The sequence below is a fragment of the Chenopodium album genome, chromosome 25 (assembly GCF_948465745.1).
Source record: "Chenopodium album chromosome 25, dcCheAlbu1.1, whole genome shotgun sequence".
Lineage (NCBI taxonomy): Eukaryota > Viridiplantae > Streptophyta > Magnoliopsida > Caryophyllales > Amaranthaceae > Chenopodium > Chenopodium album.
In genome coordinates this window covers 16,815,325-16,840,412 of record NC_137858.1, presented here as the reverse complement: position 1 = coordinate 16,840,412, position 25,088 = coordinate 16,815,325, and the positions used below count along the sequence as shown (strand labels likewise).

Sequence of the window (25,088 nt, the reverse complement as noted above, 5' to 3'; positions counted from 1 at the left end):
ATTTTGAACATTTAGTAAAAACATATGAACATCGTAATTTTGAACATTCGGTATAAAAATATGAACAATCGCAATGCACCACACCTATATTTTTGAACACTTAGTAAAAAAATATGAACGAACAATCGCAAATTTTGAACATGTAATATATTAAATAAAACATTATATAATAAACATCAATTTGTTTGAAAGAAGTTTATGTGACTCGTAATAATTCAATAGTTTTGTAATTAATATAAATTGAACATTCACTGCATATAAAATGAACATTTCTTTATTAAATATGAACATATAAAATTGCATGTGTTATCTCCAGTTTTTGTTATATGTTCATATTTTTTTACTAAATGTTCATTTTTTGTAAAGTGTTTAAATTTTTTTACTAAATTTTCAAAAGTATTGACGTAGGGCACCTATTTCTAGGTGCACCATGGTGCACATAATAACAGTTCTCGTGCCAAGTCTATGTGCTTTGTGGTTAATTACGCCCAGTCCAGGAGTTTTGTGTCGTTCTGTGTCGAAGTTTTCAAAAGCTTGGTCCGTGCACGACCCAAGCCCACGTGACATTGTGTCAGGTCGTGCGGGCTTGCATGGCCAAGCAAAATGGCATTGATTTTAGCATGTTTTGTCGTGTCGGGCCAGACCATGTCGTGCCTTATCGTGCTTCTCCCAATTAAAGGCGGCTGTAATTCCCCCTCGCTTTGTTGAAATTGCTTCTATTGATCTAATGAATTAGCCCGATTGAAGGGCTTCCTCAATCTTTACATTCTCTTAATATTGTTTCAGTAGAGTGTATCCGTGCAGTGCTAATGCACGGCGACACAAATTTATTTGTAGCATGTATATATATAGAAAGAATAACAATAGGAGATGTGAAAGTTATAAGAAAATTTGGAAAAATGGAAGTTATTTAATTAGAGGTTATAGCAAAAAATATTGAAAAAAAAAAAAAACTAAAATGTATAAAATTTTAGAATTGGCCTTTTGGAGGGCTGTGGTTAAGTGACTCTTAAATATATTGTATAAAAGATACTCCCTCTGTTTTTAAATATTTGCTCCATTTCTCCATGTGCGGAGTTTTAGGAGAAATTGGAGAAAAAAATAAAATATGGAGGTAGTGTGGTAGTTGAGAAAATAAAAAATTGTAAAAAGCAAAAGTAGTGGAAGAATAGGAGGAGAGAGATTATTGTGTTGGGTCCACCAAGTGTGAGAAATAAATTAAATATTGTATAAGCATTCCAAATAAGGAAATGGAGCAAGTATTTAAAAACGGCCGGAAAAGAAAAGTGGAGCAAATATTTAAAAACAAAGGAAGTAAGTTGGACACATAATTTAAGAGGATGAGAAAGGTAGAGATTTATGTGATAAGGATAGAAAATGAATAAACCATGTACAAATATGAAAATATTATAATATTTATACAATTACCTAAAATGATAATTATTGCAATATTAGGGGAACGGAGAAAGTATTTGTTTATTGATTTTTAAACTTTCAAACTTATAATTGTAGCTTAAACCACTCCAAAGGAATAGGGTTTAGAAAACTAAGGAGAAAGTGGATTTGGTTAATTTCTATACTTTTTGGTATCAAATTAAAAAAACTTCATTCCATAATTATACCAAAAATAGGTATTCAAAAGTAAGTTCCTAACCTATATCAGTGTAGTTTCATTCCTAATTTCAACCTCATACCAGTTTACTAACCAAATGCTCCCTTAAAGTTATTTGACCCAAGTTTTGGCTAAAAATACTATAACTTCTTTGTGTATTATTATTATTTTTTCCTTAAATTTCAATTGTAATCCTCTTTCATTGTTACATTAAAATGATACATTTTTTTTTTTACAAAATGATCCTAGTTAGGAATTTATTCCCACAAAGTTAATGTGAATAGTAACCCAAGTTCACGTGTGAATTTATCCTAGTACGGAGGGATTAATAGGTCGTCAAGACTCAAGACCATGGACTAAATTTTGGTCTCCCAGGCCATCAAGTTGTTCAATGCAATCAACGGTCATATGGACTCATATCTATAATAGTCTATACTAATTTATTAAAAGATGTTCCTAGTTAGAATGTTGATGTGTTACGTAAACCCCATATATTGCACCACGTCACCTAGTCAACCTCTCATAATGCCACATCACCATTCAATCACCTTAATCACTATGCCATGTCACCCAATCAATCAACATTACTCCACATAAAAACATAAGGATACGGAGGGTGATTATTTAACTATATAAACTAATTATCAACTATGTTATAAAAATGAAAATAAATAAATATAACCATAAATCACAATGTCTAATTACAAAAAGAAAAAAAATTCTTGTAATTATTAAAAGAAAATGCTATACATAGCCATTAGAGCTACATATAAGCATTTTATTTACTCTTGAAAATTGTTTAAATTTAGAAATTCATGACAAGAACACACCAATTACACCGATTTGCGCGTGTTTTTGTTATGAATTCCTAACTTTATACATTTTTCAAGAGTAAATTTAATGCTTATATATAGCCCTAAGGGTTATGTATAGCATTACCCATTATTAAATACCAATCACAAGACTTGAATTATCTCATTTTGAGGTGTACATCATGATGCAAACATATATTCTCATAAAACCCAAGCCGTTTTTTCTCTTCTTTTCTCTATCTAGATTTCTTAAAAAAAAAGTGTTTCATAGTCAAATTTCTTTGGAAATTTGGCTATTTCTAACCCTTTTCTTTATTTATTTATTTTTTTTAAAATTGAATTCAATACATCTATACTCTTTGAAGGTAGTAACTAGTAAGTACCACTATTGTGGGTTTGAGTGTAGTTAGTGCCCTTATGGTGGGGTTTAATATAATTTAATAATAGATCGATAGACCCCCTCGTCAAAAAAGACTGTAAATCACAGTGATATGAAAGAGAACATAAAGAATGTATGATTTGCAACAACGATTGTAATTCTACTGAAATGATGTTTTTATTTGATTCAATTCATTTGTCATGTATTTATTAGATTTTAATCTCTTTATACATGTCGTATAACTTTTTATTTATACTTGACCTTTTTTTTTTTTTTGAAGCATCACTCGACCTAAACACTTGTAAATTATACGAAGTACTCCCTCCGGCCCCGAATGATAGTCACTTTTGCCATTTTTAGTGACCCAAAATGTTAGTTACATTTGCTTTTTTCAAGTACCATTAATATTATTTTTTTACCAAAATTCTCTAACATTTGCATAAATATTTGTGCAAATTTAACTTTCCCATGTGAATTTTACTTTCCCATGTACTTTAATTACTTTCTCTCTCTACTTTTTTACATACCCAATGTAAATTTACCTTTTCAATGTACTTTCTTTAATTCTCCTTAATTCCCGTAATTTTTCTTCAAAAGTGACTATCATTCGGGGCCGGAGGGAGTAATACTTTCCAAGCTCAATTATTATAAGAATTCACCCATTCCTCAAAATCTTCCTCGAAGACTACTCTACTCAGCTGACACGCCTATTCCAACACAGTGCTATTCCAACGGTCGACTATTGTCCCTTCCCCTCACCTATTAAATTCAAATTCATCCCTAATTTCATTATCCTCTCCTTTCCACCGAGCTTCCCCCAGTTAATATGACATATTAACGTTATATGTTAATATGATGGCATTTTCGTTATTATTGAAGCATATTGCAATATTTAATTGTTTTCTGGCACTGTAGCTGACCTGACAGAAAACTTGCTGAAAACTTGCGACGTTAGTGGATGGTTAACGCTGAAGTTAAATCCTGTTTTGTGTTGAATTTGGGAATCAGAAGATCCCGTCCTCGAGGAGCTGGAGAACACCATCCCAAGCTATCCAATTCTCCATTTTTCCAGGTCGTCCAATCAGTCCAAAAATACTAAACTAACTAAGTAATCGTTTCAATCAAGTATTCCGGCTGGTTCATAGTGTTCAATCAGAGTACCAATTCAAATCAATTTTTTCATAATTCATTTCCACTCATGCTAGGCAAACAAACTAACATTATGAATTCAATTTACACTTGAAGTCGTTTCTGTTAATAAATTATTGCAACCCAAAACCACAAAATTCAACAACAACGAGGTAAAACGACGATATTAGAACAGTTACCTGGTTCAACCCTAACCGTACATGTACATTGCTCGCATCCTACCGCCGCAGTAACCACTTGGTTAAATAAGAAACCCAAAACCACCGCAATCGCCCACTTAAAAATTGAATCGCTTTAGCATCGATGACATTTGAGATCGCTGACATGAATCAGAATGTCGAAAGAATTAACAACAATTGCAAAACGGTGTTACAATCAACGGCACGGGTGTTACAATCAACGGCACGGGCAAAGATGGTACAATGTTTTTGAAATAAAACGTAACCCCGTCCAAGTTAACGTTCGTTAACCCACAGTTAGTCACTTTTTTCCCGCTAGACTATTTTACCCTTACTAAATGATATGAAATGTCTTTCACACCCTCATATAAACAACAGGCGTTAATATCGCATATTAACAAGGCATTTCTCCCTTTCCACCATTGAATAACAGTACAACATCTTAATCTTTTTTTTTTTTTTTTTTTTTTTTTTTTTTTTTGAGAAATACAACATCTTAATCTAAAAGACTAAAAATACCAAATTCAATACTCAGAAAAAAACAACTACTACTAATTAAAAAAGATAATGGGAAAAGTGTCGTATGAAGAAAGTCGCCAAAAAAGAGTTGAAGAAAATAAGAAACGATTGGAAGATCTCAATCTCATTCATCTTTCTCAATCCCTCAAAAATCTTTCTCCCAAATCGTCTCCGGTAATAACCCTTCTTTCTCTCTTATTTATTATTTCTGTTCGGGTTTAGTTGTCACATTACATTAGTTCTCTTTAAAAATTACATTATCAACGTGACAATTAATTTTGAACGGCACGAGTTAGCTAATGTGATGTTGTAACATTTTAATGAGAAGATGAAGAAGGTTTGGAAGCCTCGGACAGTAGAGAAGAAAATGGTGGCCGTTAGACGTTCCGCTCGAGTTGCTAAACATCCTGCCCCTGTTTATGTTGAAGTTTGTTATCTTCTCTTTCCTTCCCTTAATTTCCCTTTATCTAATTTCTCCACATTTTTTGTAATTTCTTATATCAATTTTTGGTACAGGTCCATTTGCCTAGATTGTCCTCACCTAGAAAGTGAGTTTATTTTAAATAACTTAGCTTGTTCGGATTTAGTTGTCATGTTACGACTATCAACGTGACTATTAATTCCGGAGGTTAATTTATTTAAAAACTGTTGGGTTGTAGGACATATGGAGTAGTAAGGGGGAACTATGGAGTGGCAACCGAAGAAGAAAGAGCATGTACAATTGAGAAAGCAGAGAAATTGGTTGCTAAGCTTGAGGAGGAGGGCTACCCTACTGTCATTAGACCAATGCTTCCTTCCCATGTCACTGGCTGCTTTTGGCTGGTAATTTCTCTTTATTTCTCATTGAATGTATTTATTTGTATAAAAGTTTAGTCTTCAGTGGATAATTGGACTGTTTTCTGTTGACAAGCTACATTACTAGAACTTGAAATTACAATGAGACATGGTTACGTTTCTAAGTGTCTAATTTGGCTACTAATAGTATTATAGTCTACGGAGTACACAATTCACTTGTCAATTAAAGTGTCACATTTGTTAATTGGATAGGTGACAAGCTTTGTTAATTCGACTCAGATACTTGAGCATGACACGACTTTGTCTATGTGTTGAATTTGACTACCTAACTTAGAAATGATGAGTATTTGATTCATGTTAACATATCAAGAATAAGTGGTGGGTACTTGAGAGTTGAATTAACAATTTAACATTGGTGACAAGTTTGTGATAATTTCTCACTTAATATTATAGATAATTAAAATTCTTCAACCTGATAGTTAAGAAATGCATTTGAATTTTGACTAATCAAGCCTATTTATACACTCTATATACGAAGTATAACTAATACTCAGTTTATTAAAGTTGATCTTTGGTTCTGCTTACATTCCGGATTTTGATCCTTTATTTCACTGATTATTATCTGTACCTAATCAGAGCCCCTTAACTTGAGCTGCAGGGTCTTCCTAGTGACTTTTGCAGGACTGGCTTACCTAACAACGATGCAACAATAACACTGGTAGACGAAGAGGGGGAAGAGTACCCAACAGTTTACCTAGCACGTAAAACTGGACTAAGTGGAGGTTGGCGCGGCTTTGCCATGGCTCATGAACTTGTTGATGGGGATACTGTCATTTTCCAAGTGATCAGCCACTCGATTTTTAAGGTGAAAAATTTATCCACTATTTTTCCCAGCTACTTTACTTGTTATTATGTCTGAAGCGTAATTTTGTATGATTTGGGGCTGCAGGTATACATTATAAGGAGAAGCGACGATGTAGCTCTAGAAGAATAACTAGCTGCAACTGCAAACATCTTTCAGAAATACAAATCTGCTGTAGTATTAGTGTCCACTGAAGCATCTCTTTGTTAAGTGTTAATACTCTAGGCTTTTAGCTAGTGTAACAATTTTTCGATATCAAGTGTAAACAATGAATCAAAGTTTTTCGTGTTAATATTCTAGGCGTTTTGCTGAGCTAGTCGAGGACGGAGTACTTCAATTTCAGGAACTATGAAATTATAACATAATTTTGCTATGAAATCTGAACATGGATGTCAGGGGTGGTTCTGAGCATGTGCAGGGTGGTCGACCGTACAGGGCCCCTAAGTGAAACTACTATAAAAGGGCCCCGACTTTTTAATTTAGTAACATACTTTTTCTTAAAAAATTGATTTTAGGTCCCAATTCAACAAAATTGTACCGGGCTACTTTAAGTGTTAGCATTTGTAGCCCCGCCTCTGATGGATGTAAAACCTTTACTACTTGCTCTGTGAAGTTGCTCAATTTTTCCTTTGTGGCCTTCCGTTTGTTTGTTTTGCGTAGTGTTAATTGAGATGATTAATAAATGCAAACATAGTAGTGATTCTTGTTTGCATTGCACATTTTTATTACTCTCTTCATGCCATAATGACCAAATAAACAATAGAATAGGGAGTATAAAGTATAAACTAACACGTGAAAAACATTGAACTAATCATAATATGAAGTATAAACAAATACTGAGTACAAAAAAATATCCAAACACCAAAGTATAAAAGAAACATTGAACTAAACACTAGTTGATTTGCAACATGTTATAAGCTTCCTAAGCACGAGTATTATTAAAAGTGAGTTTCATGACGATGTATTTACTATAATGATTGAGAATAAATTCGAATGTTGAGTAAATTGTTGCCTATGCTTTGAAGATTAATACGAAGGGGCGTGAGGTGGGAAAGTTGAATAACAAGGGGAATGAATGGGTGGAAAGAATGTCTTTGTGGGCGGGTCTCATCCGGCATCTGATGTAGTTAAAATTATTGTTGATGCTGATGTTTTAGGGGAGGTGGGGACGGGGCTGGATGCAGTCTACAGGAATAGTGAGGGGGAGGTGCTTTGGGGAGCTACGGCATAGTGGAGTGAAAAATGAGAGATTAAGATTGCAGAGGTGAAAGCTGTATTTTAGGGCATGAAGATGGCAAAACATAAGGGTATGAGCTGCATTGGAATCGAGAGTGATAATCTGGTGGTGATTGAGGCAATGAGGAAGCGTTTGTATGGCTTCACTTCCTTTCATCTGATTATAAAGAATATTCTAGATTTTTTTTCTTCTAATTTACTAGTGTTTCATGGTCTTTTGTAAAGCGATGGGGTAATAATGTACAAATTGACTCACTTTCAACCATGGGAGTTTGGCCAACAGGTGTGGAGTGATGTAATCCCTCCTTGGATTTTGGAAATTTCTTCGATTGATCGAGATAGTTTTTTTTTTTCAAATTTTTTTTTTTTTAAAAAATAGAAGTATTAAAGTTGTCACTTCCAAAGTTATTCACTAACAATTTTCCGTTTTACACATAACACTAACCATCTCATATAATTAACTAACTCATACAATTTTACACTTGCTAGTCTGCAACTGCATTTATAATAAAATGTAGGTGACCATCAGCTGATGTTAAAACCGCAAAGGTAACACTACCTATACAATTGCATAGTTCACACTTCACAAAACACTATTAATTTGGCATAATGGCCACGACAAAAGTCATCCTAACCACATTTGTTTTAGGATAACTCATCCTAAACACACATGATAAGCTGTGATTGATTTATGTTACTATACTTTTCTTTCGCTTGTTGTAAACTCACTTTAATTAATTAATGCGATTTAAGTCGTTTTTAAAATTTAAATAAAAAAAAACCAAAAACACTTAAAAACAAATTACTTATACAAGGTTTTTTTTTTTAAAAAAAAAAGTTTATTAATTTTTTTTTTTTACAAGACAAATTATACAAGCTTTGGTGTGTGAAGATAATACTCCCTCCCTTTTTAAATATTTGCTCCATTTTGAATGAATAGTGCAAAAAATAGAATAATCACTTTTGTATACACCCGGTTTTCAGTAATTTACTATACATCGGGTTCACTTTTGTCAAATTTAGTGTCACTTTTGTCAAATTTATCAATGAAGTATAAATAACTCTTATATATGTCAGAGTAACTTTTGTGCGTTTTAGTGTAACTTTTGTGCGTTTTAGTGTAACTTTTTGCGCATTTTATTTAAAAGTTTGTGAAAACCGAAACGGAGCAAGTATTTAGAAACGGAGGGAGTATTTGAGAAATGAAAGTGTAAAGATAGACTAATACTCGGTACTTTTTAAAACAGGTTTACAATCCTTGATAAATTGGGCGACCGTATAAAGACTGACCCATTTATTTATGAGACGGATCTAACCCTTTAATAACTGTGGCGGGTCATAGGGATCCAAGGCGTCCAACCCATAGAATTGGTCTCTCTCAGATATCCATTGAAGCGCATTTGGCGTTCTCCATTGAAGCTCAGTTTGGCGTTCTCCATTGAAGCGCAGTTGGAGTTCTCCGTTAAATCTAGTTCTTGTATCCCCCATTGAAGCAGCTTCAATTCTGAGGTAACTTGTTTGTATTTGTTATCATCGTTTCAATTTCACAATCTAATTTAATTGTCAGTGCATTAAGTGTAGGGTTCGAAAATCAAAAGAAAAGAAAAGAAAATTATGAGCCTAATTTGATTATTTGAGTCAAATATCCCTAAAATTATGAGATATTTGAATCAAATATCCCTGTAATTATGAGACAATTTTATCAAATACCCCTAAAATTATGAATGAAATAGCCCTAAAATTAAAATAATGAATGAAATTTGGTTGCTAATGTATTGCACAACACTTTAATGTTAGGAATCAAGTATGAAATCGGATAGTGATGATGAGGATGCCCCATTAGTGTTTTGTAGAAGGAAAACAACTCCAATAAGCTCAGAATTAAAGAATTCGTCTTTGCCAGTGAGAAATGATAAGCCCACAGGGTCAGGGAAGTTGGGTTCTGATGCTAGAACCTTGAATGATAGAAATTCTAGCTCTTTAAAGGGGAAGACCGTTTCATCTTCGAAGCCGTCTTCTTCAAAGCCGACTCTTGGAACTCATAAATCACCACCTCCATCCTCGAGAAACGTAATGTCATCAACTAGACCTTCTCCATCTCCACCTTCATCGAATAGACCTTCTCCATCTCCACAACCTTCATCGAATAGACCTTCTCCGTCTCCTCCTTCAACTCGACCTTCTCCATCTCCCCCAACACATGGAAAATTACCTTCCACAAATGGAGCTTCTTCAGCAAATCACCAGCCAAAGAAGGATATACCAAAGCGTTCGCCCATTCCAGTTAAAGAGGAGAAGCGTGCCCCCGCTGTGATTAAAGAGGAAAAGCCATTAGGTGATGACTCTGATTCTGATGATGACAAGCCACTTAGTACAAGATGTTCAGTTGGTTCACAGAAAGGAATTTCCAATATGGCTGTCGGCAAGCCTTCTATTAGTGATTCTGATGATGATAAGCCGCTTTGTGCTAGGATAGATAAGGGGAGGGCTACTGCTGGAGTATCACAGTTAAAGGGCGGGAGTGGGAAAGTGAAACCACCAGATGATGATTCTGATGAAGACAAGCCATTATCTTCCAAGCTACAACAAAATGGATCTATTAACAGGGAAACTCAAATTAAGAAAGGACCTGTTACTTCAATTAAAAGGCCTTCATCAGATCTCTCTGCTGCTCAATCTTCTATAAAAAAGGCAAAGCTTTCAGATGCATCTACCTCAGGTAAACCTAAGCAAATTCAAAGGGTCAAGGATGATGATGACCACATTCCAATAGGTCAACGGTTGAATAAATCTGCGTCAGGTGGTAAATCCGTGCCAGCTAAAAAAGTTAATTCTTCCAAGTTGAAGAAAGTCAATAAGAAATCAAAGAAAATTATCAAGAAATCAAGTTACTCCAAGTCTTCAAAAGAGCTACCTAATTCAGGTGATGGGCAGAAATGGACCACCCTGGTTCACAGTGGTGTTATATTTCCTCCTCCATACCAGCCTCATGGGGTTAAGATGCTGTACAATGGTAAACCAGTTGACCTCACACCTGAGCAGGAGGAGGTACTTTACTCATGTGCTTGTAGTTTCTTCATTTTTGACTGTCTCTCTAAACATTTATTAGCTTAGCTTATCATCATTTTTTCCCTTTATGCAGGTTTACTTACTTGTATGCTTTGTTTTATTTATTTCTGCTCACAGGTTGCTACTATGTACGCTGTGATGCTTGAGACAGATTATGTACAGAAGGAAAAATTTAATGAAAACTTCTTTACTGATTGGAAAAAACTTCTTGGGAAGAACCATGTGATTCAGGACCTTAGCAAGTGTGATTTTAGGCCGATACATGAATGGCATTTAAGTGAGAAGGAGAAAAAGAAACAAATGACCACTGAAGTAAGTGTGTCAGTTAGAATAGTGATTTTATTTGATAAAATATTTTTATAGCCTAAGATGGTGATTTGATAGAATCTTGTAGGGATGAATTTGCTTGTTTATATTTGTGTATCATGAGTTTTATGATGATTATTGGTAACTTTTTAGTGCAATTGTATCTGCTGATAGGTATAGCTGTTTGCTGTACATGATAAGAAAAAATGATTTTTTTTTCTTGCTCGTATTTGCTGCTGGAGTTTGTTGTCAAAATCTGTTGTGGGCATTTAGCTCTTGAGTTTCCCTCTGTAAAGCTATTTGCAGGTTTATTTTGGGATGTAGGGAGTACAAATATCTGGTTAAAGGGGTTAAGACAACTATTTTAAATTTTTTTTTTTTTCCTTTCTGGGTGTCACATTGATATGTGTATTGTTGTCATTCATTCTGCCACTGGGTTATACCTTAGGTGACCTTGTTGTCCATATTTGTTGCTTTGTATCTTTTTATGATTTGTCTTTTGATCCTTGATGATTTTGGTGAAATGAATATGTGATTTGTTTGATGCTTTTGCTCAAGAATCTGACTATAATCACCATTATTGCAGGAGAAGAAGGCATTAAAAGAAGAGAAATTGAAACTAGAAGAGAAGTATATGTGGGCTATTGTTGATGGTGTCAAAGAAAAGGTTTTCTATCATTTCAACCTGCAATTACAGTGGTTGTGTTAATGTGTGCATTTTTTTTTGGCCTTGTTACTTGTATCATATAGTGAGGATGTTCATACTTGTGGCAACTTGAGGTCTGTTTTTTATGCAGGATTGCAGGAACTTGGTCTTGTTTGTTGAATGTAATTTCATATCAGGTTGATCACCATGTGTATAATGTCTTGTTTGTTGAATGTAATTGCATATGAGGTTAATCTATTCATGTGTATAATGTTCATACTTGAAGCGAAATTTCATTGTGTATCATATTAAGGCAATCCTTCCACTTTTGGCACCCTGCTTCTTCCAGTATCAAGTGCGTCACAGAATGGTTGAGTTTCAGATTTTGGACTGTATCCTACTTATTGCTGGTTCCATAGTGACATTTTTTTTTTAGTTTTTGATTACTCGTTTATAAATTTAATTAGAGCAGGCCTTGCAATCATGGCTACATGTTCACTATTGAATGCTTGTATAATAGCATGTGATACTGCCTTCATTCTTATCTGTATGTTTTTATTATCTTTTCTCTTGGTATTTAGTATTTTTTTTGTTACAATAAATTTTCTTAAAAAAATGGGCTTCTCACTAGTATGGCACTTGTGAGATATTTTTGGGTAGGAAGAAGGGGACCCCCCATTGAGTTTCAAGTCCCTAATATGTTTCAAATGCCAAATATGTTGCTGTTACTGATTATAAGGCCAATCAATATCATTATAATAAATACATCGGTACTACCGTAATATCATTACCAAGCTGTTGATGATTTAAACATAGTTTCTATGTAATAATGCTTCTCTTTTTGTGTAAGACGCATACTGTTGTTTTGATAGAAAGATTGACAACCTTCTGAGGGTGATCAACTTTTATTTAGATAAAATAATGGGCAAATTAGTCAGTTTCCCTATTCCTTTTTGTGTGAAACAATGCTACTAATCACATTTGTGTATTGTAGTCTGATAATTTAAATCTGAACTATTGATGAAATTTTGTTACAGGTGGGAAACTTTAGAGTTGAGCCTCCTGGGCTGTTTAGGGGCCGTGGAGAGCATCCCAAGGTTTTCATATTTTCATTTTGTGTCTTAGGCTTAATTAGTTTACTTGGCAACATCTTTAAGCATTATTTTTATTTGTCATGGCACAGATGGGGAAACTCAAAAAACGTATTCATCCAAGTGACATTACAATAAATATAGGAAAAGACGCTCCGATTCCAGAATGTCCCATCCCTGGTCAGAGGTGGTGGTTCATTCATTTATTTATTTTTCACAAAATAAGATAATACTTCCTTCTGTTCACACATTATTTAAAGAATTCTTGTCTTTCTCTGTAAAAATGTATTCAAGATGTTCCATCTTTATTGCCAGTTGGAAAGAAGTAAGGCATGACAACACAGTTACATGGTTAGCTTATTGGAATGATCCCATAAACCCAAAAGAGTTCAAGTATGTGTTCTTGGCAGCTAGCAGTACGTTGAAGGGGCAAAGTGACAAGGAAAAATATGAGAAAGCAAGGAAGTTGAAGGTTGCTCGACTTTCATTTTGATGTTATTGTTGGTATTGATCTGTTGATGATTAGTTTTAATGCTTGCTTTTATCAAGTGCAGGACTACATTGAAGGTATTCGAACAACATATAAAAAGAATTTTAGGAGCAACGATATGACCAGGAAACAGATAGCGGTTGCTACCTATCTCATTGATAGACTTGCTTTGAGGGCGGGTAATGAAAAGGTAAAGTTTCTTTCTAAATATACTTAATATGTTCCGTAGATGCAGCTAAGTGCTTGTTTCAGAGTTTTACTAACTATAAGTTGGTTCATTGAAGTTGTTTTGGCATGGGTTTGCCCTCTGTACGTTAATGCTGTGGGGAGGAAGCCTTAAAGCATTGGATGAATCTTTATTGTTTAATTGAAAATTTAAAATATGTGTTCAGAAAAGACTAAATAGCGTATGCCGTATACTACTATACTAGTGAAGCCTTTGGTATGTTTTTGCATGTATAAAAGCTGATATTACTCCAAATTCCGATTTAGTTTGCCCACATATCAAAGGATGTAATAATGGGAAGTGTTTTGGTGTTTGGTTATCAATTATTTGAATAAAAAAGTAGATGTAATTGGATATAATGGGGTAGTATTATATTCAAAGTATATGTGAAGAGAGAAAATTGGTTGGCCACGGGTAGAGTGAAGAACTTAAGTAATACTGGGCCCTTGCCAACTATAGAAACAGGCAAACTATTTTTGTATGGATTAAAAAGAAAAGTAGGAAAATTTAATGGGCAATGATTTGAAAGAAACAAATTTTTATCTTCAATTTTTTGAGCTATGAAAACAGCAGTTTCATAAGGTTTAATTGTGAATTAGCAGGTTGGCGAATGAACTCATAACTTAGTAAAAATAGATTCATAAGCAGAAATTAGGACTCCATTACTCCCAAGGGATTGTAAGCAAAACAAATGTGCATCCTGTTGTCCTCTTCATTTTGAAATCTGTTTGATAGTCACTGCAGTCACATAGGCAGTATACAAGTTCAAGATTCCTGTTCGTTTCCATTGCTTGTTTTCCCAACATTTCCTTAACCCACTCAATTATTACCAGATAATGGAAAATTGCCCCATTGCTCTCTTCCCTCTCCCTCCCTTCCCTCTACATCCTTCTATCCAAACACATTGATATTCGCCAATCTTTACTGTATTTTAGAGTTTTTAATTAGCCTTATTGTCTCTGGTTCATACCTCAAGACGAGGACGCTTTGGAAATCAGGTTACTTGTTTATTAACACATTTTTATACTGTGATACCTCTTGCCATGTTCCAGGATGATGATGAAGCAGATACTGTTGGTTGTTGTACATTAAAAGTGGAAAATGTAATACCAAAAGAAGGGTGTATATTGGAGGTAAGTTGATTTTCACTCCTTTCTGGCTTTATTCAACAATGATAATAGGGTTGGGGTGAGGTTCAGGCAATGTTTGTGGATTTCTAAAATTTTGCAGCTTTGATTTATCACGACCTTAATATTATTTATGCTGTCCAGTTTGATTTTCTTGGTAAAGATTCGATCAAGTACTACAAACAATTTGCTGCTGACAAGGATGTGTATGAAGCAGTTAAGATTTTCAGACAAGGTATCAAACAGTAGTTTATGTGCGACTATGTTGGTGTTGTTTTGGCAAGTCTTAATTTACAATATTAACTCTTTTTATCAGGGAAGCGTGACGGTGATGATCTCTTTGACAAGTTGGACACTAGCAAGTTGAATGCTCATCTGAAAGAACTAATGCCTGGTCTCACTGCTAAAGTATTCCGTACATTTAATGCATCTGTCACTTTGGATGACATGGTATGGATTTCGTGACTGTCTCTCTAGTCTATAGCTTAGAAAGAGTGGCTATGTTCACGCTGTTGCATAATCCATATCCAGTAGGAAAAAGAGGAAAAATTTGAACCTGTATGTTATTTCTCAACAGTTTTTTTATCATCTTTGAACAATGGAATACTTCTGTTATGTCTTGTTGCGTGAATAAAATGAAATAAGAGTCAAACAACATTTTAATGGTTTATCCTTGCGCTCAGGTAGTTGTATGATCAGTGTTGCATATTGGATTTCAAGGCCTTTTATGGCCTTTTCAAACTCTGATGCAATACTTTAAATGGAGATGTACATGAAGTAGATTCTGATCCCCCTTTCGAAACAGAATAAAATTAATGTTAGTTTGCAATGAGTTAATTTATGTCATTTGATGAATTTTTGTTTGTGTATATTAGCTTGCTAAAGGGGTTGGAAATGGAGAGGTGCCAGAAAAAATAGCCAGTTATCAGCATGCAAACAAGGAGGTAAGTTGGTCTTCAGCGTTTCTTGAAAACTTGCTCTGAGGTGCATGTACTAGGTTTCATGCAATGTGTCATTTCTCTTGCAGGTTGCAATCATTTGTAATCATCAACGTGCAGTATCAAAGTCTCATTCTACGCAGATGGATAGACTTCAAACAAAAATAGATGAAGCAAAGGTATGATTCTCTATTTTACACAATTTGTGAAGCTTTTGATATGGGTATATGATGCCTCACAGACCATCTACTAAGAAGAGGAGCAGTCCTTTTGTGTAGTCCAATTTCATGATATTTTGGAGTATAACTGATGTTTCTCTTTTGCCCATTATATTGGTGAGTGCATATTAATTAATTACATGGTTTCAAAACTGACACTAGGCTGAGTTGACTGAACTGGAGATGGATTTGACTCGGGCAAAGAAAGGAAAGCCTCCATTGAAGGACAGTAATGGAAAGCAAAAGAGAAATTTGACCCCTGAAGCGTAATTGTCTTAATGCCTTATGCTGATTGCCTATTGTAAAATCTTTTCTAAGTTACTTTTGAGCATTTTTGGCTGATCTATGATGATGTTTTTGTAGGATTGAGAAAAAGATTCTCTCAGTGAAGACAAAAATTGATAAATATGAGCGCGATATGAAAAGTAAAGAAGATCTCAAAGAAATTGCTCTGGGCACATCAAAGATAAACTATCTTGATCCTCGGATCACAGTTGCATGGTGCAAAAGAAATGAAGTCCCCATTGAGAAAGTAACGTTGTTTCTCTTGCACAACTTTCCCATCTTAGTGTTATAGCTTAATAAATTAATTTTATAATGTTGATTAATCTGTACACTTTGGATCCTAAATGATATTTTGGAAAAGTAACAAAAGTCCCCTTAGTAATGTTGTTATTTAAAAATACTACCATAACTATGATGTAAAATCCACTTCTTACTCTAAATCATATATCCACAACCCCTTGTACTGTCATTTTTTAATTAATTTAAATCCATTCTTGAATGGAATTTTTATTCAAATAGTTGTCTTTAAGATTGAGTCATTGTTCTTGAAAACCACCCTCAAGTGACTAGCAATTTGGAAAATGAATGAATACACCCGGTTGTGTGGATATGGACTACAGGAAATGAGTAGTTAAGTTTATCCTAAGATTAGGGGTAATATTAGTCTAATATCCTCGTTCTGTCGTGGTTGTGTTAATGTTTTTACATCTAATCACTTTAATCTAAATATTATGTATCTGACTTGTACTTCTCTGTATCTCTCTGTTTCACTGGTTTCTTACAGATCTTTAATAAGTCTTTGCTGGCAAAGTTCTCATGGGCTATGGATTGCGATCCCAGCTTCAGATTTTGACTGCCTTTCAATTATCTCTTTCCATGCCATTACCCATCATCGATACAGGCTGGTATTGCCAGATTTCATTTCTTTCATACTTTGCTCCTTCGGATTCTTGTGCTCGCTGTTGGGTCTATGGAACCTTGGGTTTTTCAGCTTTAATCTGTCTGAGCGGCCTTTTCTTTATTTTTCCTTTGCTATTCTAAGACAACGGGAAATTAAGACAATCCTCTGCTGAGTAGAAATTTTAGTGTTGTACCATTATTGTTTCAATGCATAATTCAACATTTCAAAAGGAATTGTGGGCTGTTTGCATTAGTGAAGCTGATGAAGCAAGTTCAGTGGATATGAAATACTGCCCCCGCCCCCCCTACTGATATAACTTACAGAAACGTGTTCTTTGTGCTAAGATTGCTAATGTATTATGTATAGACCTTTTTCAGAAATTAATGTACAAGTATAGCAGGTTAATTTGATTGCATTTTGAGGCAGGGTTCAATAACAACGATAATGCTGCGTATATTTGAACCTACATCTTGTTCACAAAAAGCTGAAACTGGAAGTTTTCCATTGAGATCCATATCCGCTGGCTGAGTATATGTGAAGCTTTATTCAGTTCTAATTTTCTAATTTGTATACCAAGTTCTGCCAAGGCAATGGTATCTTGGTTGATAGAGGACGGGATGTGAAACTCAATGTTCCCACTTCCCAATTTTTTTTAATCTCATAGAATTTTGTTACTAATTTTTTTTGTTGTTAACTGTTCTGCCTTTTGGATTATGTATTCTGATGTTGAGTGCTCCTGGTTTTGCTACTTATTTTCAGCTAGTCTTTTGGCCCATTCAATTTACAGATTATTTTGAATTTGCTACTTATTTTCAACTAGTCTTTTGGCCTATTCAATTTACGGGTTATTTCTTATAGATTTTCTTTTTTGAGGTGTATTTTTAAGAGAATGAATCACCTCAATTTGATGCTTAAATTATGCAAGTTATGGAATGTGTAGAGTCTTTTAACCATTTATTGTGAAATATTTGTAATTTTTTTTTTCGAGAGAAGATAGAGCGAGCATTTATAAATTCAAATCAAGTTCCGTCAGTACTCTGAGGGAATTCACCAATACAAACATATCCTAAGTGACTATTAGTCTCCCATCTAGCAACTAGATGAGCGACCGTGTTACAAGCTCGTCTAACCTGAGAAAAATAACAGAAATCAAATAGGAAGCTATCTTGCCTTTTTGTCTTCGTAAATTCAGTGAATTGGAGAACACTTGCCACCACAGCTCTTAATTTCATGAACGACATTACAAGCATCTGACTCCACAAGAATGTGATTGTACCCAAGCCTGCTTGAAATCTGCAACCCGAATAGCACAGCAGTAGCTTCAGCATACTCAACAGTAGTTGCGGGCAGCACCTTTCGTTGCAGCAGCAAGAGTAATGCCACATTCATCCCTAATTACCACACCCACACTTGCTTTGCTTCCCTCAAAGACATGAGCATCCGTGTTGGCCTTCACATGCCTTGCAGGTGGGAATGTCCAGGATGAACTCCCATATAATTTGTAATTATGTTAGTGGAAGTGTGAAAGATATAATGTTGATTATATGTAATAATGTAATGAATCAACTTTATTGATGATTTTAACATAAATGTTTTATAATAATAATAATTAAAAAAAAAAGGTTAAATGGTAAGTGTGACATGGGTAGAGCTGAGCTTGGTAGCGTGAGCTTGTAACCCAAGTGGGAGTATTAATGTGATGGAACACGATCTTAGCCTCCTCTAAAAAAGTGTGACATGGGTAGAGCTGTTAAAAGCGGACCTGACCTGAAATACTGTCCCGAACCCGATTATTAACCGATCCATATGAACCCGAAAAATGGTGATTGAACCTGACTTGACCCGACCTGAAATCAACCCTAGAACCGAGTTGAACCGAGATTTGTGACCCGAATCCGAACATGATCCGACCTGGAGATGACCTGACTCGAATGTAACCTGTTAATTATTGACTTGAACTGAACCCGTCCTGGACGAAATTGACCCAAACCCGTTTTAACCCGAATTTAACCTGACTTGTTACTAACCCAACCTGAATTCAACCCGACCCGTTCCTAACATGACCCGAATTTAACCAACATGTTATTAACCCGACTCAAAATTCAACCCGACCGAAATCAACCCGACTTGTTATTGACCCGACCCAAATTCAACCCAACTTGTTATTGATCCGACCCGAATTTTACCCGACTATTAATAACCCGACCCAAAATTTAACCCAATCTGTTACTAACCCGACCCAAAATAACACGACTTGTAATTGACCCGATCTATTTATATACACATAGTCAAAGGAAATAATTAGCTTGATAAAAATGATGATTATCTATTTATAGTTAGGGCCTGTTCTCATTAACTGAAATAAGCTGAACTGGACTTTTTAGAGCTGAATTGAACTGAACTGAACTGAACTGAAATGAAATGAATATTTCATGAGAGAAGGAAATTAAGAGCTGAACTGAACTGAACTTATAAGAGCTGAACTGAAATAATCGTATGAGAACTTACCCTTAGTAGGGAATATTTCCTGCATCCCAAACTTAAAACCTACTGTGATCATACACTTAAGTATGATGGCGTCCAAAGGGAAGAAAGCTAGAATAAAAGAGTCGCCAACAAGTTTTAGGAACTTGTAAACCGTTCACATGGTGAAGGTTACACCCTTTCATGATCCATGGGATCGCTAACTCCATAATGGTCTGGAACCATGACTGGATATTCGGGGATGAAGGTACGAATCCAATCTAAAAGAGATTAAACCCGCCCTAAAATAGGCCTCTACTTTATTCTTCTCAAATTCACGTGCGCTTTCTAACTAACATGCAATCATTAGATTAACCCTAAACCTATTTAATCTATGTTGGTTGAATATTAATGCACAAATAAAATTATTATTGGCGATCACTTGAATTAAAATCATATTAGCCTAAACCAAATTATTAATCTTATTAAGCGTGATTTCAAGTACAAATTCTCTTTTTCCATAAAAGGCGTGATTAAGCAATAACAATAATATAATCAATCAACTAACATGATAACAATAACAATCATAACAATAATCATGTTAACAATAAAGCTTAATAATAATATCAAGATCTTAGGCATGATACTAACATGATTAATAACAAACCCTAGGATGTCACTAAACATTAAAGATCAAAGCATTATCCCTAACATGATATAATAGAAAGCAATAAAAGCGTCCAAACATGATACTAGGAATTAATAAAATCTAAGCATGCTTTCTACATCGAAATAATAGATAAGTAATTAAATTACTTACTTTGATACCCCGTACCTCTTTCTAATAACAAAATACACACGTTAGTAAACTTCAATAAAATAATAAAATCTAACAATTAAATCAAATAATTGAAAAGAGTTTAGAAATTGGATTTGGGGTCCAAACCCTCAGAAAGTATCAACCTTTCACGTATAGGGCGAAGGCAACTTCGAGATTGACTAGGTGTGTCTAGAACTAATGAGTGCGGTGTTGTGTTTGTGAAAGGCTAACTAGAAAGCATGAGGGAGAAATAATAAACTATATTGCTTAAGAGAGAGAAGTGATAGAATTGATGGTTGTGGATGATTTGAAAACGGGGGTCAAGGACCCTATTTATAGAAAAATAGTTCGGAAACCGATAGAAAAGAGATGAAGTTCTATTCGAAATAAAAACCTCCTGTCGCAAACTATAGGAGCTAGCGCCAGATGATAGGCACCAGCGCCAGGCGATAGACTTTATCGTCTGGCGACAGGCTTGTCGTCTCGCGCTAAGTTAGAAATAAAACGCGCTTTGTACGCGGAATCCTCTTCTTAATATGATTTAGCAGTAAATTTCACATTTATCAATTAAAACCAGATTTATCATAAAATACTTATTTTATTCCAAGTAAAACTCTTTAAAATATAATTATCCATCCTCATTCCATAAGAATTTACAAGAACCTTCTAGATTATTCTAGAAGATTAAAGCCAATCCTAATAACTTTATAAATAATAATTAATAGGCCCTCCTCTAGATCATTGGGCCGCATATAAAAAACATTTCGGGCCCAATTTAGTATTTTGGCTATAACTTCCTCATTATTCATCGGAATTGGGATCATAATATATCGTTCGAAAGCTCTTTACGATCCTAATCCAACTACACTATTATTGGACCCTTATCATAGACAAAACTAAATTGGACTGGCTCTTTTCATAAATAAAGTGCATTTTTGAAAACAGAAAGAAAGAGATTTAATAAATACAACCGCATCACTAGTTTTTTCACACTTTCACTTCGTTCGATAATCAAATGACGTGAAAGGTATTCATCACTGGGTTTGATTTTGGGTAAACACATATGGATGTCTACAGAAGCCCCCACTTTGACCGAATTTGGAGAAACACAAGTTTCGAAAACAAAAGTCAAAGTAGCGATAGGGACAGAGAATTATTCAAAACGTTTTGCGATCCTAAATCATTCTTGCAATTCCGATACCTACAAACTAGCGTTAGTTAAACAGATAAAAGAGTTAAGAAATGCGTATCTTGCACTGTCGAGCACAGGTCTTTAAAGTAACCGATTTTCTGTTGCATTTGTTGTGACGACCTCCATAGTGCCTCGTGAACGCCATCGTGGAAAACCGTTGCTTGTAACCATCTTCAACTGCTTGTGACGATCTTCTACAATACCTCGGGAACATCGTTGAATGTGACTACTTGTAGCCATCTTCAGGGTTGTGGAAGTACCTCGCCACGGTTGTGCCTAGCTGCTATAAACAATCTCCTCTCTACCTTGGGACATCGTCGAAGACCGCTGCTTGTAGCTATCTTCAATTTTATAGTGATAATCTTCCGAGGAAATTTATCGAAGACCACCGCTTGTTGATCCTCAGTGCTTTGCTTGAATTTTTGTTGTGTAGATGCTTCGCTGAAATTGCTGTTGTGCCAGTATCTCGGTGCATTTTGTGAATGATCCGGTACCTTGGCGCTTGTGCTTCTTTGTGAACCATTACTTTCGCGCTTGCGATGAGCCAATGCTTAGGCGCTTTAAGCTAAGTGAGATAATCGTTTGTCAAGTCGATTACTTACTGTGATTGTAATCGAGCCGACTACCTAATCATGTCAATTTGCTTATAGGGGCTAACTGATTTACCAAGGAACCTGAAATTGCTGTATAGCGCCCGCATAATCGCTTATGGGGGCCACGCATCTTGTTGGCGCATCGGTGCGCGCTACTATATGATGTCGCTGCGAATTGCCTCTGTCGACAGGAGACAATTTTGTCGTCTGGCACTGGAGTCGGGATTTTTGAATAAATCCCTCTCCTTCTCCATTTCCGCTGTTGCTTCTCTTCGTTGCTTTTGGTTCGTGAAAAAATTCACTTTGCTCGTTCTTGCTCGTTTTTCATTCAAATTCGCTCAAACTTATCGCAAATCGAAGCTTATTTCATCTCGTTTCCCTATCTATGTAAGTTTTCTTCAAACTCACTTCTATTTTGTTGAATTTTGCTTGTCTTGTTCACGAATTTTTGGAAAATTCGAACCTCAACTTGCTTATATTGCTTTGTTTGTTGAATTTATGCCATGAAATTGCTTGATTATGCTTGTATATTGCGTTGGGAGTGTTTTGAGACTTGTTTGACTCAATTTGGTGAAGAAATGAGAAAATTGCCATTATTGAGCCCTTTGAGTTCGTGAGAACAATGTGGCTTGTTCTTTGTGATTTGACTAGTTATTCTTGTCTAATTTGTCACAATATTTGTCATAGTATTGTAAGAAATTTTTTAATTGCTGAAAAATGCTATTTCTACTTGATTTGAAATCATGCTCTGTTTTGAGTACTATGTACTCTGTTTTGATGAACATAGTATCATGCGGCTAATATAGCATGGCTAGACGACGCGGCTCTGGCTCTAGTTCCCGTGAGGCTCACCGGGAGGACGAGCTCAATGACGCAGGCGTAGGGACTTCCTTTGATCTAAGGGAGCTCCCACAGTGGGACGAGTGCACTCTGTATTTCGCGCCCAAGTTCCATATTTCGGAGCCCGTTCGGTGCGGGATTCATAGCGGGACCGTTCATTGCCATGGTTTGGGCAACGATACTATTGGCACCCTGTACGATACCTATTCCGCGACCATGATGATTTGTGCAGATTGTGAGAGTTTTGTGGCTTGACTCCCTCGTTTCGAGCCACTCAGGCTTTATATTCTTTTCCACCAAGCCGCTATGTAGTTCGAGCTTTGGTGGAGTTCTTTTCGGACACCACCAACACATTTCATTTCCCCTGGGGTGAGATGATTATTACCCCTGCTGACTTCAGTCACATCTTGGGGTTGGAGTTTCATTCAGGCGCGCTTCCGTTTGATAGCGAGATCACAGTTTATCCTCCAGAGGTACTGGAGCTGTTAGGTCTCATTGTTATTCAGGCTCGTAGCGAGGCCGAGGCGACACATATCTATTCTCGATGTATTCGCCGGTCCACGCTTGGGGCAGTTTTTCGGGATGATGCGACCACCTCATAGCAGTGAGTGCACATCTTTGCTCTTATTTTGTTGGCAAGGACCTTTTCTCCTGACAGGGGTAGTCGAGTCTTGCTCTACTACCTGCCTGCTCTTCGCGACCTTAGCATGGTCGGATCGTATGACTGGGCCAGCTTGGCCTATGTGGATTTCCTGCTTGGATGGCGACTCTCCAGTCGCCATAGCACATTCGATGGGGATATTGCGCTTTCTAGCTTTTGGAGACTCGTAGAGGTATACTTTATTTTCTTTACTAAAGTTAGCTCTAGATTCGTATTAGCATCTGCTGATACTTCTTTATCTTTGTAGGTCTGGTTCTACGAGTATTTCCCATCCCTTGCGCCGGCGAGACCTTCGCCTTGCGAGCTCCCTGTTGCTGCCTATTGGGGAGGCCGTCTCAACGACCAGGCTGCTACCGTCCGCGTTCGAGAGTTGATCCTCTCGGTATGTTCTTTTAATACTTGTCTTTTATTACCCTTTAGTAGGATCTTGTCTGATGAACATGTGTTTTTGTAGGAGCCTGCTGTAGAGTTTCGGCCGTGGGCCGATTTGGACATTCCTAAACTTGCTGTGCAGTACAATGCTCAGCGTCGGTACTTTCATGGGACGTACGACGCTGTGGTGTATTTAGGTGGGAGAGTGGCTATCCAGCACTCCATAGAGGCTTTTGTCATTCCTGCTCGCTCTCCTCGGCACATGTTCGACCAGACGAGACTGAGGACTTTGGCGAGTAAGTCGTCAGCAGGTTCACATTGGCGAGGTCATGCCCGTGTGGAGCGGAGCTATGGGGAGGATTTGCTGCCGCTCTTGGCTCCATTGCCCGTTTTGTCAGAGGAGGCAGAGGTATATTACTCATTTCTTGTAATTGTCTTTTGGATAACCCCCAAGTAGATTCTAATTACTAGGATTTATTTTTCCAGGCTGCGAGCTGCAGAGTTTGAGCCTCCACCGGTGTTTATTAGGGGTGTCTGTTCGGTTTTCGGTTTGGATTTAGTCCAAATCCAATCCAATCCGAAATATAATTTCGAATTTCAATTTTCCAATCCGATCCGATCCGATCCGAATTTCTCTCCTGATCCAATCCGAATTAAAATTCGGTTATTTGGATCCGATCCGAAAATCCGAATTATAATACATTATTTTTTAGCGCCTAATACGATTATAAAAATAAAACTTTAATATAAATAAAAGTCTTCAAAAATCATAATTAATATAAATATTTCAACGTCAAGTCATTAATTAATTATTACAAAGTCTCCCTAATTTATTTTATGTAGTAGTAAGTATTTAAGCTAAACTTCAAAAAACAAAGAAATCCATATTTATACAAGCTTAATATTACAATTTGGTTTTCGGTTTGGATTGGATCCAATTAGGGTCAATCCGATCCAATCCAAAAATCCGAATTTCCAAAAAATTTCAATCCGATCTGATCCAATTTAAAGTTCGAATACGATTCGAATTGATAATTCGGTTTGGATTGGATTGGATTTTGGTTTTTATCCGAATTATGGACACCCCTAGTGTCTATTACATACAAGGGGATATACGGCCCGGTCGAGGAGAGTATCCCCCTGGCTCTTCTGGAGCATCGTTTTATAGAGCGATCATTCCCTCGACATCAGACCTCCTGGGTGAGTCATCAGCTTACTTTTTTACTTGCATGTATATTTTCACTATTACTGATTTTGTCTCTTGACAGTTTTCTCGCAAGGTGGTAGCGAGGATGGCGAGAGGTATG

The 25,088-nt window shown here is 36.0% G+C and overlaps 2 protein-coding genes across 2 annotated transcripts; both read left to right on the top strand.

Annotated features, from left to right (window-relative positions):
* Positions 1 to 4,587: 4,587 nt before the first annotated feature.
* Positions 4,588 to 6,546, top strand: LOC145615535 (B3 domain-containing protein At5g42700-like). The gene is made up of 6 exons (XM_081670609.1): positions 4,588 to 4,824; positions 4,979 to 5,077; positions 5,167 to 5,198; positions 5,310 to 5,472; positions 6,104 to 6,310; positions 6,395 to 6,546. Exons 1-6 carry the CDS (start codon positions 4,699 to 4,701, stop codon positions 6,437 to 6,439), a joined length of 672 nt encoding a protein of 223 aa, XP_081526735.1. The 5' UTR covers positions 4,588 to 4,698; the 3' UTR covers positions 6,440 to 6,546.
* Positions 6,547 to 8,871: 2,325 nt separating this feature from the next.
* On the top strand, positions 8,872 to 17,255 carry LOC145613389 (DNA topoisomerase 1-like). Its single transcript, XM_081668488.1, has 16 exons — positions 8,872 to 9,052; positions 9,341 to 10,591; positions 10,730 to 10,924; positions 11,505 to 11,585; positions 12,602 to 12,661; positions 12,748 to 12,842; positions 12,971 to 13,127; positions 13,210 to 13,335; positions 14,424 to 14,504; positions 14,643 to 14,733; positions 14,815 to 14,948; positions 15,374 to 15,442; positions 15,526 to 15,615; positions 15,817 to 15,920; positions 16,018 to 16,186; positions 16,724 to 17,255. Exons 2-16 carry the CDS (start codon positions 9,350 to 9,352, stop codon positions 16,790 to 16,792), a joined length of 2,763 nt encoding a protein of 920 aa, XP_081524614.1. The 5' UTR covers positions 8,872 to 9,052; positions 9,341 to 9,349; the 3' UTR covers positions 16,793 to 17,255.
* Positions 17,256 to 25,088: the final 7,833 nt, after the last annotated feature.